Here is a 14753-nt window from a genome sequence, read left to right on the forward strand (position 1 = left end):
CACAGCGGGTGGTGAAAACTGCCCAGTCCATCACTGGGGCTGCCCTCCCATCCATACAGGACATTTATGACAGACGGTGCTTGAGGAAAGCTCTAAGCATCATCAAAGACCCCACACACCCCAGCTACAGACTGTATGACCCTCTACTATCTGGAAAACAGTACTGGAGCATTCGGGCCCGGAGTACCAGACTCAGAGACAGTTTTTACCCCCACACTATCAAACTGTTAAACTCCCAGCCTCTCTCACCTACGATCTTGGCCAGCAGCCATATCACCCTGCAACTCACAGCTGGCAGCCCACTGAAGCTCAGCAGGTGTGAGTCTGGTCAGTACCTGGATGGGAGACCTCCTGGGAAAAACTAAGGTTGCTGCTGGAAGAGGTGTTAGTGGGGCCAGCAGGGGGTGCTCACCCTGTGGTCCATGTGGGTCCTAATGCCCCAGTATAGTGATGGGGACACTATACTGTAAACAGGCGCCGTCCTTCGGATGAGACGAAAAACCGAGGTCCTGACTCTCTGTGGTCATTAAAAAAAACCCCAGGATGTTTCTCGAGAAGAGGAGGGGTGTAACCCCAGCGTCCTGGACAAATTTCCCATTGGCCCTTACCAATCATGGCCTCCTAATAACCCCCATCTCTGAACTGGCTTCATCACTCTGCTCTCCTCCCCACTGAGAGCTGGTGTGTGTGAGAGAACTGGAGCATCATCCAGGTGGGGCTGCACACTGGTGGGGGTGGAGGGGATCCCCATGACCTGTAAAGCGCTTTGAGTGGAGTGTCCAGAAAAGCGCTATATAAGTGTGAGGAATTATTATTATTATTACGATCTGAACCTCACAGTGCCTTCTCTCTTACCAAAAACCCAAACACACATTGAAATCTACCTCTACCTCACATGTCAAGAAGCTCACTCCCCATCATTTCTATCCTTTATTTCATTCTGTTGATGTATGAGTTTGCACAACGGATGTTGTTTTGCACATTAGCTGATACCTGTTGCAGTTTTGCACACTGCCTGTTGTCTCTTTCTTTTCTTATACAATTGTATTGATGTTGTTTTTTTGTACTACTTATCTTCTGAGAGCTAGCTAAGTAGCATTTCGTATTCCATATACCTGTGTGTGAGTATAACGACAATAAACTTGAACTTGAATAATAATTCTAATGATGATGATGATGTTTATTATTATTATTCAGAGCAGATTAATAAATAATCTCTTGCTCTGGAATGCATGTTGCACATAGAACCAGTCGGGTAAATATATAAACTGGAGTTTAGACAGAGGCTGTTTGTGTGACGTCGTTGTTGTCACAGTGGAGAGTTACTCAGGTAACCCTGCTCATGCGAGTCACCCTCACAGCGCCGGACTCTGAAGTGTGTGTGTGCGTATCTGTGTGTACGGCACATATATTTGCCAATGTGTGTGTGTATTAGTGTTAGGGCGTGTATCAATGTGTATATCTATGTGTGTAGCAATGTTTGTTTATCAGTGTGTATCAATGTGTGTATCAGTGGATGTATTAATGTGCGTGTTTCAGTGTGTGTTTGTATCAGTGTGTGTATCACTGTGTGTGTATGAATGTGTGTTTGTATCAGTGCTTGTCAGTGTGCGTATTAGTGTGTGTGTGTGTCAGTGTGTGTATCAGTGTGTGTAGTAGTGTGTGTGTCAATGTGTGTGAGTATCGGTGTGTGTATCACTGTGTGTGTATGAATGTGTGTTTGTATCAGTGCGTGTATCACTGTGTGTGTATGAATGTGTGTTTGTATCAGTGCTTGTCAGTGTGCGTATTAGTGTGTGTGTGTGTCAGTGTGTGTATCAGTGTGTGTAGTAGTGTGTGTTTCAGTGTGTGTTTGTATCAGTGTGTGTATCACTGTGTGTGTATGAATGTGTGTTTGTATCAGTGCTTGTCAGTGTGCGTATTAGTGTGTGTGTGTGTGTCAGTGTGTGTATCGGTGTTTGTATTAGTGTGTGTGTCAATGTGTGTGAGTATCGGTGTGTGTATCACTGTGTGTGTATGAATGTGTGTTTGCATCAGTGCATGACAGTGTGTGTATCAGTGTGTGGAAGAGAGATAAAGTCCCCACACGTGAGTTCGCACGACACAGCGCCAGCTGAGCTGTCCCGGACCGGGGCGAGGCAGGGGCGGGGCGGAGGGAGTGGCAGGGGCGGGGCGGAGAGGGGGCGGGGCCCGCAGGGGGAGGGGCGGGTCGTCTCCCTGCTCCGCTCGCAGCGACACCTGTTTCCTACAGGACTGCAGCGCGGGCGGGAGCCGAGGCTGAGGAGGGTGAGTCCGAGCTGCTCTGACCGGTCGTGGCGGTCGAACGGTCGATGTGGTCGATTGGGGTCGGTGTCCCGGGCCGGGGGGGGTGGTGCGGGTGAGACTCGCCAAGGTGCTCCACAGCTGGCGCAGCGCGAGACCAGCAGCATATGGAACAGCTGGAGCGCGAGCCGGATTCGGATTAATCATTGACGCAGCTGCACAGCCTCTGCAGCGGGGTCTGGGATCGCTCTGGGGGGGGCAGGGGCCCGGGATCGCTGCTGGAACCCGGAGGCTGTCCCACGCGCTGCCAGCTGACTGGACTCATGCTCCCAGACTCGTCTCGTGCCGTGTGTTCAGCCCTGGGTAACACAGTACAGAGCTGTACAGAGGTGTTCAGCCTTGGATAACTGTGTAACACAGTACAGAGGTGTTCAGTCCTGTGTAACACAGTACAGATCTGTGGTACAGAGGTGTTCAGCCCTGGATAACACAGTACAGAGTTGTACAGAGGTGTTCAGTCCAGTGTAACAGAGTACAGTGCTGTACAGAGGTGTTCAGAGGTGTTCAGCCCTGGGTAACACAGGACAGAGCTGTACAGAGGTGTTCAGTCCAGTGTAGCACAGTACAGAGTTGTACAAAGGTGTTCAGTCCAGTGTAACACAGTACAGAGCTGTACAGAGGTTTTCAGTGTGGTGTAATACAGTACAGAGGTGTTCAGTGCAGTGTAATACAGTACAGAGCTGTACAGAGGTGTTCAGTCCAGTGTAAAGCAGTACAGAGCTGTATAGAGGTGTTCAGTGCAGTGTAACACAGTACAGAGCTGTACAGAGGTGTTCAGTGCAGTGTAATACAGTACAGAGGTGTTCAGTGCAGTGTAACACAGTCCAGTGCTGTACAGAGGTGTTCAGTGCAGTGTTAAGCAGTACAGAGCTGTATAGAGGTGTTCAGTGCAGTGTAACACAGTCCAGCGTGGTCTGGCGGCGTGGTTCGGTCTGGTGTGTTGCGGTCCAGTGTGGTCTGGCGGTGTGTTGTGGTCTGGTGTGTTGCGGTCTGGCGTGTTGCGGTCTGGCGTGTTGCGGTCCAGTGTGGTCTGGCGGTGTGTTGTGGTCTGGTGTGTTGCGGTCCAGTGTGGTCTGGCGGTGTGTTGTGGTCTGGTGTGTTGCGGTCTGGCGTGTTGCGGTCCAGTGTGGTCTGGCGGTGTGATCAGTCCGGTGTGTTGCGGTCTGGCGTGTTGCGGTCCAGTGTGGTCTGGCGGTGTGTTGTGGTCTGGTGTGTTGTGGTCTGGTGTGTTGCGGTCTGGTGTGTTGCGGTCCAGTGTGGTCTGACGGTGTGTTGTGGTCTGGTGTGTTGTGGTCTGGTGTGTTGCGGTCTGGTGTGTTGCGGTCCAGTGTGGTCTGGCAGTGTGATCAGTCCGGTGTGTTGCGGTCTGGCGTGTTGCGGTCTGGCGTGTTGCGGTCCAGTGTGGTCTGGCAGTGTGTTGTGGTCTGGTGTGTTGCGGTCCAGTGTGGTCTGGCGGTGTGATCAGTCTGGTGTGTTGCGGTCTGGTGTGTTGCGGTCCAGTGTGGTCTGGCGGTGTGTTGTGGTCTGGTGTGTTGCGGTCTGGCGTGTTGCGGTCCAGTGTGGTCTGGCGGTGTGTTGCGGTCTGGTGTGTTGCGGTCTGGTGTGTTGCGGTCTGGTGTGTTGCGGTCTGGCGTGTTGCGGTCCAGTGTGGTCTGGCGGTGTGTTGCGGTCTGGTGTGTTGCGGTCTGGTGTGTTGCGGTCTGGCGTGTTGCGGTCCAGTGTGGTCTGGCGGTGTGTTGCGGTCTGGTGTGTTGCGGTCCAGTGTGGTCTGGCGGTGTGTTGCGGTCTGGTGTGTTGCGGTCCAGTGTGGTCTGGCGGTGTGTTGCGGTCTGGTGTGTTGCGGTCTGGTGTGTTGCGGTCCAGTGTGGTCTGGCGGTGTGTTGTGGTCTGGTGTGTTGCGGTCTGGTGTGTTGCGGTCCAGTGTGGTCTGGCGGTGTGTTGCGGTCTGGTGTGTTGTGGTCTGGTGTGTTGCGGTCTGGCGTGTTGCGGTCCAGTGTGGTCTGGCGGTGTGATCAGTCCGGTGTGTTGCGGTCTGGCGTGTTGCGGTCCAGTGTGGTCTGGCGGTGTGATCAGTCTGGTGTGTTGCGGTCTGGTGTGTTGCGGTCTGGCGTGTTGCGGTCCAGTGTGGTCTGGCGGTGTGATCAGTCTGGTGTGTTGCGGTCTGGTGTGTTGCGGTCTGGTGTGTTGCAGTCTGGCGTGTTGCGGTCCAGTGTGGTCTGGCGGTGTGTTGTGGTCTTGTGTGGTGCGGTCTGGTGTGGTGTGGTCTGGCGGTGTGTTGTGGTCTGGTGTGTTGCGGTCTGGTGTGTTGCAGTCCAGTGTGGTCTGGCAGTGTGATCAGTCCGGTGTGTTGCGGTCCGGTGTTAAACACCTACAGTGCTGGAGTGTGATGGAGGGCCAGTGTGCTCTTAGACTGTGAGAAGTCAAGGCCTCAGCTCGATATCCCCAACTGCTCCAGACTGTGCAGACCTATCTGGAGAGCTGGTGCCACACCTGTGACATCACTGGGCCTTCATAGGGGTCTGAGAGCAGGTTCCACACCTGTGACATCACTGGGCCTGTGCAGGGGCCTGAGAGCAGGTTCCACACCTGTGACATCACTGGGCCTTCATAGGGGCCTGAGATCTGGTTCCACACCTGTGACATCACTGGGCCAGTGAAGGGGCCTGAGAGCTGGTTCCACACCTGTGACATCACTGGGCCTGTGCAGGGGCCTGAGAGCTGGTTCCACACCTGTGACATCACTGGGCCTGTGCAGGGGCCTGAGAGCTGGTTCCACACCTGTGACATCACTGGGCCTGTGCAGGGGCCTGAGAGCTGGTTCCACACCTGTGACATCACTGGGCCTGTGCAGGGGCCTGAGAGCTGGTTCCACACCTGTGACATCACTGGGCCTGTGCAGGGGCCTGAGAGCAGGTTCCACACCTGTGACATCACTGGGCCTTCATAGGGGCCTGAGAGCTGGTTCCACACCTGTGACATCACTGGGCCTGAGAGCTGATCCTGGGCGGGCCCTGGCTGTGGTCAGCCCTGCAAGGCAAATATTGACTGTGCTGTCAGTCTCGCTGCCTGGTAGCAGGGACTCTGATCCCCACAGGGGTCACTCCAGCAGGTGGACACTCTGTTCCTGGGGTGGTCACTCCAGCAGGTGGACGCTCTGTTCCTGGGGTGGTCACTCCAGCGGGTGGATGCTCTGTTCCTGGGGTGGTCACTCCAGCAGGTGGACACTCTGTTCCTGGGGTGGTCAGTCCAGCAGGTGGACGCTCTGTTCCTGGGGTGGTCACTCCAGCAGGTGGACGCTCTGTTCCTGGGGTGGTCACTCCAGCAGGTGGACACTCTGTTCCTGGGGTGGTCAGTCCAGCGGGTGGACGCTCTGTTCCTGGGGTGGTCAGTCCAGCGGGTGGACGCTCTGTTCCTGGGGTGGTCACTCCAGCAGGTGGACACTCTGTTCCTGGGGTGGTCAGTCCAGCGGGTGGACACTCTGTTCCTGGGGTGGTCAGTCCAGCGGGTGGACACTCTGTTCCTGGGGTGGTCACTCCAGCAGGTGGACGCTCTGTTCCTGGGGTGGTCACTCCAGCAGGTGGACGCTCTGTTCCTGGGGTGGTCACTCCAGCAGGTGGACACTCTGCTCCTGGGGTGGTCAGTCCAGCGGGTGGACGCTCTGTTCCTGGGGTGGTCAGTCCAGCGGGTGGACACTGTTCCTGGGGTGAATAATGAGTGAATCATGTGAATATCTGAAGCACAGGTGTGTTTGTTAGTGAAGCTAATTTCCTTCTTTATTTCAGACTCATTTCTGACTTGACATGTTTTGTGAACAGATTGTGCTGATCACAGTCCAGTTTGAAGAGTGCCTCACTTGGGTCGCTATCTCTGCACTTGTCTGCTGATTGTTCTCGATCACATCGTGTCAGAATGCAAATCTCTATTTGCATAGCTCTGTCCCTCTGTCCCTCTCCCTCCCCCTCCATCACTCCATCCCTCTCTCCCTGCCTGTTTGCAGAGGGCTCACATGACAGTATCCTTCTCTAGCACAGCCGCATCCTGGAACACCTTCAGTGAGCACGAGGGAGGCAGAGTGTGTGTGTCTGAGAGAGAGTCAGTGTGTGTGTGTGTGTCTGAGAGGGAGAGTCAGTGTGTGTGTGTGTCTGAGAGAGAGAGAGTCCGTGTGTGTGTGTGTCTGAGAGAGAGTCAGTGTGTGTGTGTGTCTGAGAGAGAGAGTCAGTGTGTGTGTGTCTGAGAGAGAGAGAGAGTCAGTGTGTGTGTGTCTGAGAGAGAGAGAGAGTCAGTGTGTGTGTGTGTCTGAGAGAGAGAGAGTCCGTGTGTGTGTGTGTGTCTGAGAGGGAGAGAGTCAGTGTGTGTGTGTCTGAGAGAGAGAGAGTCAGTGTGTGTGTGTCTGAGAGAGAGAAAGAGTCAGTGTGTGTGTCTGAGAGGGAGAGAGTCAGTGTGTGTGTGTGTCTGAGAGGGAGTCAGTGTGTGTGTGTCTGAGAGAGAGAGAGTCCGTGTGTGTGTGTCTGAGAGAGAGAGAGTCCGTTTGTGTGTGTCTCAGAGAGTCAGTGTGTGTGTGTCTGAGAGAGAGAGAGTCAGTGTGTGTGTGTCTGAGAGAGAGAGTCAGTGTGTGTGTGTGTCTGAGAGAGAGAGAGTCAGTGTGTGTGTGTCTGAGAGAGAGAGTCAGTGTGTGTGTGTGTCTGAGCGAGAGAGAGTCAGTGTGTGTGTGTCTCAGAGAGTCAGTGTGTGTGTGTCTGAGAGGGAGAGTCAGTGTGTGTGTCTGAGAGAGAGAGTCAGTGTGTGTGTGTCTCAGAGAGACACTCAATGGGACAAACACCCCACAGAAACTCTGCAAATGGAGAAAAACACCTAACAACGAGTGCAGGGCCGAATTAGGCCAGTACCCACTATTGATAAACATACAGAAGAGAGTATTAAAGTATTGGCTACACCTAAAAAACAGCGACCAAAATTCCTACCACCACAAAGCCCTGCTGAGCCAAGAGCTGAGCCCAAAACAGAGCCCCCTGAGCCAGCTGGTCCTGAGGTTCACCGACCTGAGCCACACCGACACTAACCAGCCTCAGGACAGCACTGCTAGAGCACCACAACCCAGACTCAACCACATCACAGCACAGATCAAACAGCAATATCTCACACACTGGGACACACACACACAAACACAACATAAACTGGAATGCTACAGAACCCCTAAAGAGACAATACACACTAGCCGAATATTTGACCAAGATAAGAAACAGAAAAAAGAAACAGACTCTGACAAAGTACAGGCTCAGTGACCACAGCCTGGCCATAGAAACTGGGCGACACAGGCAGACCTGGCTGCCCAGAGAGGACAGGCTGTGCTCCCACTGCCAGCGGGGAGAAATAGAGACAGAGGTGCACTTCCTACTGCACTGTGACAGATACTCTGGGATTAGAGAAACATTCTTCCTGAAATTCAGAAATCTAATCCCAGAGTTCCCACACCTGCCAGAATCAAAACGGGTCCCAATCCTATTGGGAGAGGGAGGAGGGAACTCAGTTGAACTGGCAGCCCAGTATGTGATCTTCTGTCACAGCCTGAGGAACAGTGAGTCTGTCTCCCAATAATGCTCAATATGTTTACAGTATATGTCAATATTTTATGATATGGCTTTGTTGTTTGTAGATTTTATTTTACTTTTATTTTCTGTTTTGTTTCATGTGATTTTTGTTTCATTTATTTGCTTTGGCAACACTGATTGTACCCATCGGTCATGCTAATAAAGCACCTTGAATTGAACTTGAATTGAATTGAATTGAGAGAAAGTCAGTGTGTCTGTGTCTCACCTGGCTGCCCAGAGAAGACAGGCTGTGCTCCCACTGCCAGCAGGTGCACTTTCTGCTGCACTGTGAAAAATACCCTGGGATTAGATAAACATTCTTCTCCAAACTAATAAACCTTATCCCAGAATTCCTACACATGCCAGAATCAAAACAGCTCCCAGTCCTACAGTAGGAGGAAACTCAATAGAGGTGCAGCCCAGTATGTGATCTCCTGTCAACGTCTGAGGACCAGTGAGCCTGTCTCTCAATAATAATAATACAGTGTGTGATCTCCTGTCCCAGCCTGAGGAACAGTGAGTCTGTCTCTCAATAATAATAATACTGTGTGTGATCTCCTGTCCCAGCCTGAGGAACAGACAGTGAGCCTGTCTCTCAATAATAATAATACAGTGTGTGATCTCCTGTCCCAGCCTGAGGAACAGACAGTGAGCCTGTCTCTCAATAATAATAATATAGTGTGTGATCTCCTGTCCCAGCCTGAGGAACAGACAGTGAGCCTGTCTCTCAATAATAATAATACAGTGTGTGATCTCCTGTCCCAGCCTGAGGAACAGACAGTGAGCCTTTCTCTCAATAATAATAATACAGTGTGTGATCTCCTGTCCCAGCCTGAGGAACAGTGAGCCTGTCTCTCAATAATAATAATACAGTGTGTGACCTCCTGTACCAGCCTGAGTTACAGACAGTGAGTCTGTCTCTCAGTAATGTTCTGTGTTGTACAGTACTGTATGTAAATACCTGATGATGTCTGCAATATAAATGTCTTTAATTGTGCTAATTGTATCTGCTTCAGGAACACTATAATTCATAAGTCATGTCACTAAAGCTAATTGAATTTGAATTTGAGTCGGTATGTATTTGTCTCATAGAGTCTTGTTCCACACTCCTATAGCCTTTGTGTAAAGAAGTGACTCTTTTTCTCAGTTTTAAATGCCATGTAGGTTCAACCAGTGTCCTTTGATTCTTGTTTCACTGTTGAGCTTGAGTCCACTAGCCTAGGATTTTGAATACTTGTGTCAGTTTAATCTTTTATCTTTTATGTTAATGACTAAAGAGATTCAGATCCTTCAGTGTGTCACTGTAGTACAGTTCTTTGAGCCCAGGAATGTATCTGGTTACTCTTCTCTGGACTGATTCCAGAGCAGTAGTTTGTTACATGTTATATTTTTGGAACATGGTGTCATAATAGTCTCCATCGCTCTCTGTGATCGTCTGTCAATGCCTAATGTCCTGTTAGTCTCCATTGCTCTCCAGGCGTGTGTGTAGGGTGTGGGTAGAGTGTGTGAAGGGTGTGTGTAGGGTGTGTGTAGGGTGTGTGTAGGGTGTGTGTAGGGTGTGTGTAGAGTGTGTGTAACTTGTGTATAGGGTGCATGCAGGGTGTGTGTAGTCTGTGTGCAGGATATGTGTAGAGTGGGTGTAAACTGTATGCAGGGTGTGTGTAATCTATGTACAGGGTGTGTGTAGTCTGTGTGTAGGGTGGCTGTAAACTGTTTACAGGGTGTGTGCAGATTGTGTGTAGGGTGTGTGTAGAGTGTGTGTAGAGTGTGTGTAGAGTGTGAAGGGTGTGTGTAGGGTGTGTGTAGGGTGTGTGCAGGGTCTGTGCAGGGTGTGTGTAGAGTGTGTGTAGAATGTGTGTAGAGTGTGAAGGGTGTGTGTAGGGTGTGTGTAGAGTGTGTGTAGGGTGTGTGCAGGGTGTGTGTAGAGTGTGTGTAGGGTGTGTGCAGGGTGTGTGTAGAGTGTGTGTAGAGTGTGTGTAGAGTGTGAAGGGTGTGTGTAGGGTGTGTGTACGAGTGTGCAGGGTGTGTGTAGGATGTGTGTAGAGTGTGCAGGGTGTGTGCAGGGTGTGTGTACGAGTGTGCAGGGTGTGTGTAGGGTGTGTGTAGAGTGTGTGTAGGGTGTGTGCAGGGTGTGTGTAGGGTGTGTGTAGAGTGTGCAGGGTGTGTGTAGGGTGTGAAGGGTGTGTGTAGGGTCTGTGTAGAGTGTGTGTAGGGTGTGTGTAGAATGTGAAGGGTGTGTGTAGAGTGTGTGTAGAGTGTGAAGGGTGTGAGTAGGGTCTGTGTAGAGTGTGTGTAGGGTGTGTGTAGAATGTGAAGGGTGTGTGTAGAGTGTGTGTAGAGTGTGAAGGGTGTGTGTAGAGTGTGTGTAGAGTGTGAAGGGTGTGTGTAGGGTCTGTGTAGAGTGTGTGTAGGGTGTGTGTAGAATGTGAAGGGTGTGTGTAGGGTCTGTGTAGAGTGTGTGTAGGGTGTGTGTAGAATGTGAAGGGTGTGTGTAGGGTCTGTGTAGAGTATGTGTAGGGTGTGTGTAGAATGTGAAGGGTGTGTGTAGAGTGTGTGTAGAGTGTGAAGGGTGTGTGTAGGGTCTGTGTAGAGTGTGTGTAGGGTGTGTGTAGAGTGTGTGTAGGGTGTGTGCAGGGTGTGTGTAGGGTCTGTGTAGAGTGTGTGTAGGGTGTGTGTAGTGTCTCAGGAGGGAGTCCCCTGGCTGTACAGAGTCTCATTGTTCAGCTCTTTCCACACAACCTGCTTTTCTCAGCAGCCCCACTGAAGCAGAAAGAACAGTTTCCTCTTCTGCTTGTCTGGGTGACAGGATTCTGGAGCTCTGTCTGCTTCACACACAGCCTGTCTGTCTGCCTGTCCAAGAGCTGCCCAGCCTATCTGTGAGTCTGCCTGTCTGTCTGTCTGCCTGTCCAAGAGCTGCCCAGCCTATCTGTGAGTCTGCCTGTCTGTCTGTCTGCCTGTCCAAGAGCTGCCCAGCCTATCTGTGAGTCTGCCTGTCTGTCTGTCTGCCTGTCCAAGAGCTGCCCAGCCTATCTGTGAGTCTGCCTGTCTGTCTGTCCTAGAGCTGCCCAGCCTATCTGTGAGTCTGCCTGTCTGTCTGTCCTAGAGCTGCCCAGCCTATCTGTGAGTCTGCCTGTCTGTCTGTCTGCCTGTCCAAGAGCTGCCCAGCCTATCTGTGAGTCTGCCTGTCTGTCTGTCTGCCTGTCCAAGAGCTGCCCAGCCTATCTGTGAGTCTGCCTGTCTGTCTGTCCTAGAGCTGCCCAGCCTATCTGTGAGTCTGCCTGTCTGTCTGTCCTAGAGCTGCCCAGCCTATCTGTGAGTCTGCCTGTCTGTCTGTCTTCCTGTCCAAGATCTGCCCAGCCTATCTGTGAGTCTGCCTGTCTGTCTGTCCTAGAGCTGCCCAGCCTATCTATGAGTCTGCCTGTCTGTCTGTCCTAGAGCTGCCCAGCCTATCTGTGAGTCTGCCTGTCTGTCTGTCTGCCTGTCCAAGAGCTGCCCAGCCTATCTGTGAGTCTGCCTGTCTGTCTGTCCTAGAGCTGCCCAGCCTATCTGTGAGTCTGCCTGTCTGTCTGTCTGCCTGTCCAAGAGCTGCCCAGCCTATCTGTGAGTCTGCCTGTCTGTCTGTCTGTCTGTCTGTCTGGATTAATAGCAGTTTGAGCACCAGTCTGTCTGTCTGTCTGGATTAACAGCAGTGTGAGCACCAGTCTGTCTGTCTGTCTGTCTGTCTGTCTGTCTGTCTGTCTGTCTGTCTGTCTGGATTAACAGCAGTGTGAGCACCAGTCTGTCTGTCTGTCTGGATTAACAGCAGTGTGAGCACCAGTCTGTCTGTCTGTCTGTCTGTCTGTCTGTCTGTCTGTCTGTCTGTCTGTCTGTCTGTCTGTCTGTCTGTCTGTCTGTCTGTCTGGATTAACAGCAGTGTGAGCACCAGTCTGTCTGTCTGCGCAGGGGGATGGCACACTGGGCTCTGGGCAGAGAGGTGCTGGTGGGAGAGGGGCGCGGGGAGGCAGAGAGCAGCCCCAGGCCGGGCCGAAGCAGGGGGCTCGCGGTGGTGCCCAGCCCGAGGGAGAGAGGGCCCCAGGGGGGCAGCCTGCAGCAGGAGACCCTGGAGAAGGCCCGGGAGCTGTTCCTGCTCTGCGACAAGGAGGAGAAGGGCTTCATCACCAAGAGAGACATGCAGGTGCCTCCCTCCGTCTCACCCTCGCTCTCGGTGTCCCTGTCTCACTGAGTCTCCCTCCCTCACTGTCCCGTCTGGCTCTCTCAGAGGCTGCAGAGTGAGCTCCCTCTGTCGCCGGAGCAGCTGGAGTCCGTGTTCGACAGCCTGGACAGAGACAGGAACGGCTACCTCACGCCCCTGGAGTTCAGCATGGGCCTCGGTCAGTCAGTCCTTCTGTCCCCCTCTCCAGACTGCCTGACACACATCCTCACAGCAGCGCAATGGACAGTAAAATACTCTCTCTCTCTCCCCCCGTCTCTCTCCTGTCTCTCTCTCCCGTCTCTCTCTCTCCCGTCTCTCTCCCCCTGTCTCTCTCCTGTCTCTCTATCCCCCGTCTCTCTCTCTTCTGTCTCTCTCCCGTCTCTCTCTCCCTCCTGTATCCTCCTCCTGTATCCCCCCGTCTCTCTCTCCTGTCTCTCTCTCCCGTCTCTCTCTCCTGTCTCTCTCTCTTTCGTCTCTCTCTCTCTTTCGTCTCTCTCTCCTGTCTCTCTCTCCTGTCTCTCTCTCCCGTCTCTCTCTCCCGTCTCTCTCTCCCGTCTCTCTCTCCTGTCCCTCTCCTGTCTCTCCTGTATCTCCCCCCTGTCCCTCTCCTGTCCCTCTCCTGTCTCTCCTGTCTCCCCCCTGTCTCTCCTGTCCCTCTCCTGTCTCTCCTGTCTCCCCCCTGTCTCTCCTGTCCCTCTCCTGTCTCTCCTGTATCTCCCCCCTGTCTCTCCTGTCCCTCTCCTGTCTCTCCTGTATCTCCCCCCTGTCTCTCCTGTCCCTCTCCTGTCTCTCCTGTATCTCCCCCCTGTCCCTCTCCTGTCCCTCTCCTGTCTCTCCTGTCTCCCCCCTGTCTCTCCTGTCCCTCTCCTGTCTCTCCTGTCTCCCCCCTGTCTCTCCTGTCCCTCTCCTGTCTCTCCTGTCTCCCTCCCCCCTGTCTCTCCTATCCCTCTCCTGTCTCTCCTGTCTCCCCCCTGCCTCTCCTGTCCCTCTCCTGTCTTCAGGCCAGTTCCTGGGGGTGGAGGTGTGGGCGGAGGGAGAGAGCTCGTGCCAGGAAGAGCCCCCTCTGTCAGGATGGGGGGCTCATCAAGGGGACCCCCCAGAACCAGCAGACCTGCAGCTCTCACAGGCCCTGGAGGAGCTGGGCGCCGCCCACATTTTTGTGGAGTGAGTTGTAGAAGTGTGTGTCGTGTTGTTGCTTAGTGTGTTTCACAATGTCCTGCGTTGTTGTGGCAGTGTGTTGCTGTGTTGTATGTGATGTTTTGTGACAGTGTGTAGTGTTATTGTGTGACAGAGTGTTCTATTGTTGTGTGATAGTGTTGAAGTGTGGTGTAGTTTTGTGCTGTTGTGTTGTGTGACAGTGTGTTGTGTTGCAGCGTGTTGTGTTGTTGTGTGACAGTGTGTTATGTTGTCATCTGACAGTATTGACGAGTTGTTTAGTATGTGCTGTTGTGTTGTTATGTTGTGTGACAGTATGTTGTGTTGTTGTGTGATAGTATGTTGTTGTGTTGCAGTGTGTTGTGTTGTTGTGTGACAGTGTGTTGTGTAATTGGGTTGCAGTCAGGAGGAACTGCGCACATTGTGGGCGGGGCTTCGGGAGGAGAGACCTGAGCTGCTATTGGCTCTGCAGGAGCTGCTGTTGCGAGTCTCCGCCCACATCCAGGACACACTGAGAGAGAGAGACAACCTGGAGCAGACACTCAGACGGTCAGTGTGCTGTCTCGCTCCGTCTCTCTGTCCCTCTCACTCCAACTCACTCTGTCCCTTTCACTCTGACTGTCTGAGGCTCTCTTTGTCAATCAGTCTCAATCTGTCCCCTTGATCCATCTCTCTCTGTCTCTCTCAATTCAATTCAATTCAAGGTGCTTTATTAGCATGACCGATGGGTACAATCAGTGTTGCCAAAACAAATAAAAATAATAAAATTAACATGAAACAAAACAAAAATCTACAGACATTTACAACAAAGACATATCATAAAATATTGACATATACTGTAAACATATTGAGCATTATTGGGAGACAGACTCACTGTTCCTCAGGCTGTGACACAGTGGGAGCACAGCCTGTCCTCTCTGGGCAGCCAGGTCTGCCTGTGTCTCTCTCTCTGTCTCTCTGCCGCTCTGTGTCTCTCTCTGTCTCTCTGCCTCTCTCTCTGTCTCTCTGTCTCTGTCCCTGTGTCTCTGTGTCTCTCCCTGAGGCCCTGTGCTGTCCGTGTCCCCCTGTGCCAGGCGTGAGTGTGACCACGAGCAGGTGGTGCGCTCTCTGTATGAAGAGATGGAGACGCAGATGAAGGAGGTGAAGGAGAAACAGCTCATGCAGGTAATAATCATAATAATAATAATAATAATAATAATAGTAGCAGTAGCAGTAGTAGCTACAGGGGACGCTGAGTGACGCTCGGTGCCGATGTGTCCCAGGATTCAGTGCGGAAGAGCGACAGGACCCAGCAGCTGCAGAGAGAGCTGGAGACACGAGAGCAGGAGCTGCACAGCATCGTGGGAAAACAGAGAGAGGTAGAGAGGGGTGGGGGGGTAGAGAGTCTCTCTCCTCTGTCTAGAGGGGCAGAGGGGAGTAGAGGGGGTAGAGGGGGGGTAGAGAGGGGTGGGGGGGTAGAGAGGGGTAGAGAGGGGTAGAGGGGGGGATAGAGAGGA

The 14753-nt window shown here is 52.6% G+C and overlaps 1 protein-coding gene across 1 annotated transcript in view; it reads left to right on the forward strand.

Annotated features, from left to right (window-relative positions):
* The first annotated feature begins 2216 nt into the window (after positions 1 to 2216).
* cracr2b (calcium release activated channel regulator 2B) overlaps positions 2217 to 14753 on the forward strand; it is a 31767-nt gene continuing 19230 nt past the window's right edge. Inside the window, exons 1-8 of the mRNA XM_069181703.1 lie at positions 2217 to 2286; positions 10717 to 10786; positions 11853 to 12084; positions 12169 to 12280; positions 13104 to 13266; positions 13660 to 13806; positions 14331 to 14421; positions 14520 to 14615. Of these exons, the coding sequence (XP_069037804.1) occupies positions 11857 to 12084; positions 12169 to 12280; positions 13104 to 13266; positions 13660 to 13806; positions 14331 to 14421; positions 14520 to 14615 (837 nt within the window). The 5' untranslated portion in view covers positions 2217 to 2286; positions 10717 to 10786; positions 11853 to 11856. The remainder of the gene's footprint in view (positions 2287 to 10716; positions 10787 to 11852; positions 12085 to 12168; positions 12281 to 13103; positions 13267 to 13659; positions 13807 to 14330; positions 14422 to 14519; positions 14616 to 14753) is intronic.

Source organism: Lepisosteus oculatus, chromosome 21, assembly GCF_040954835.1.
Source record: "Lepisosteus oculatus isolate fLepOcu1 chromosome 21, fLepOcu1.hap2, whole genome shotgun sequence".
NCBI lineage: Eukaryota > Metazoa > Chordata > Actinopteri > Semionotiformes > Lepisosteidae > Lepisosteus > Lepisosteus oculatus.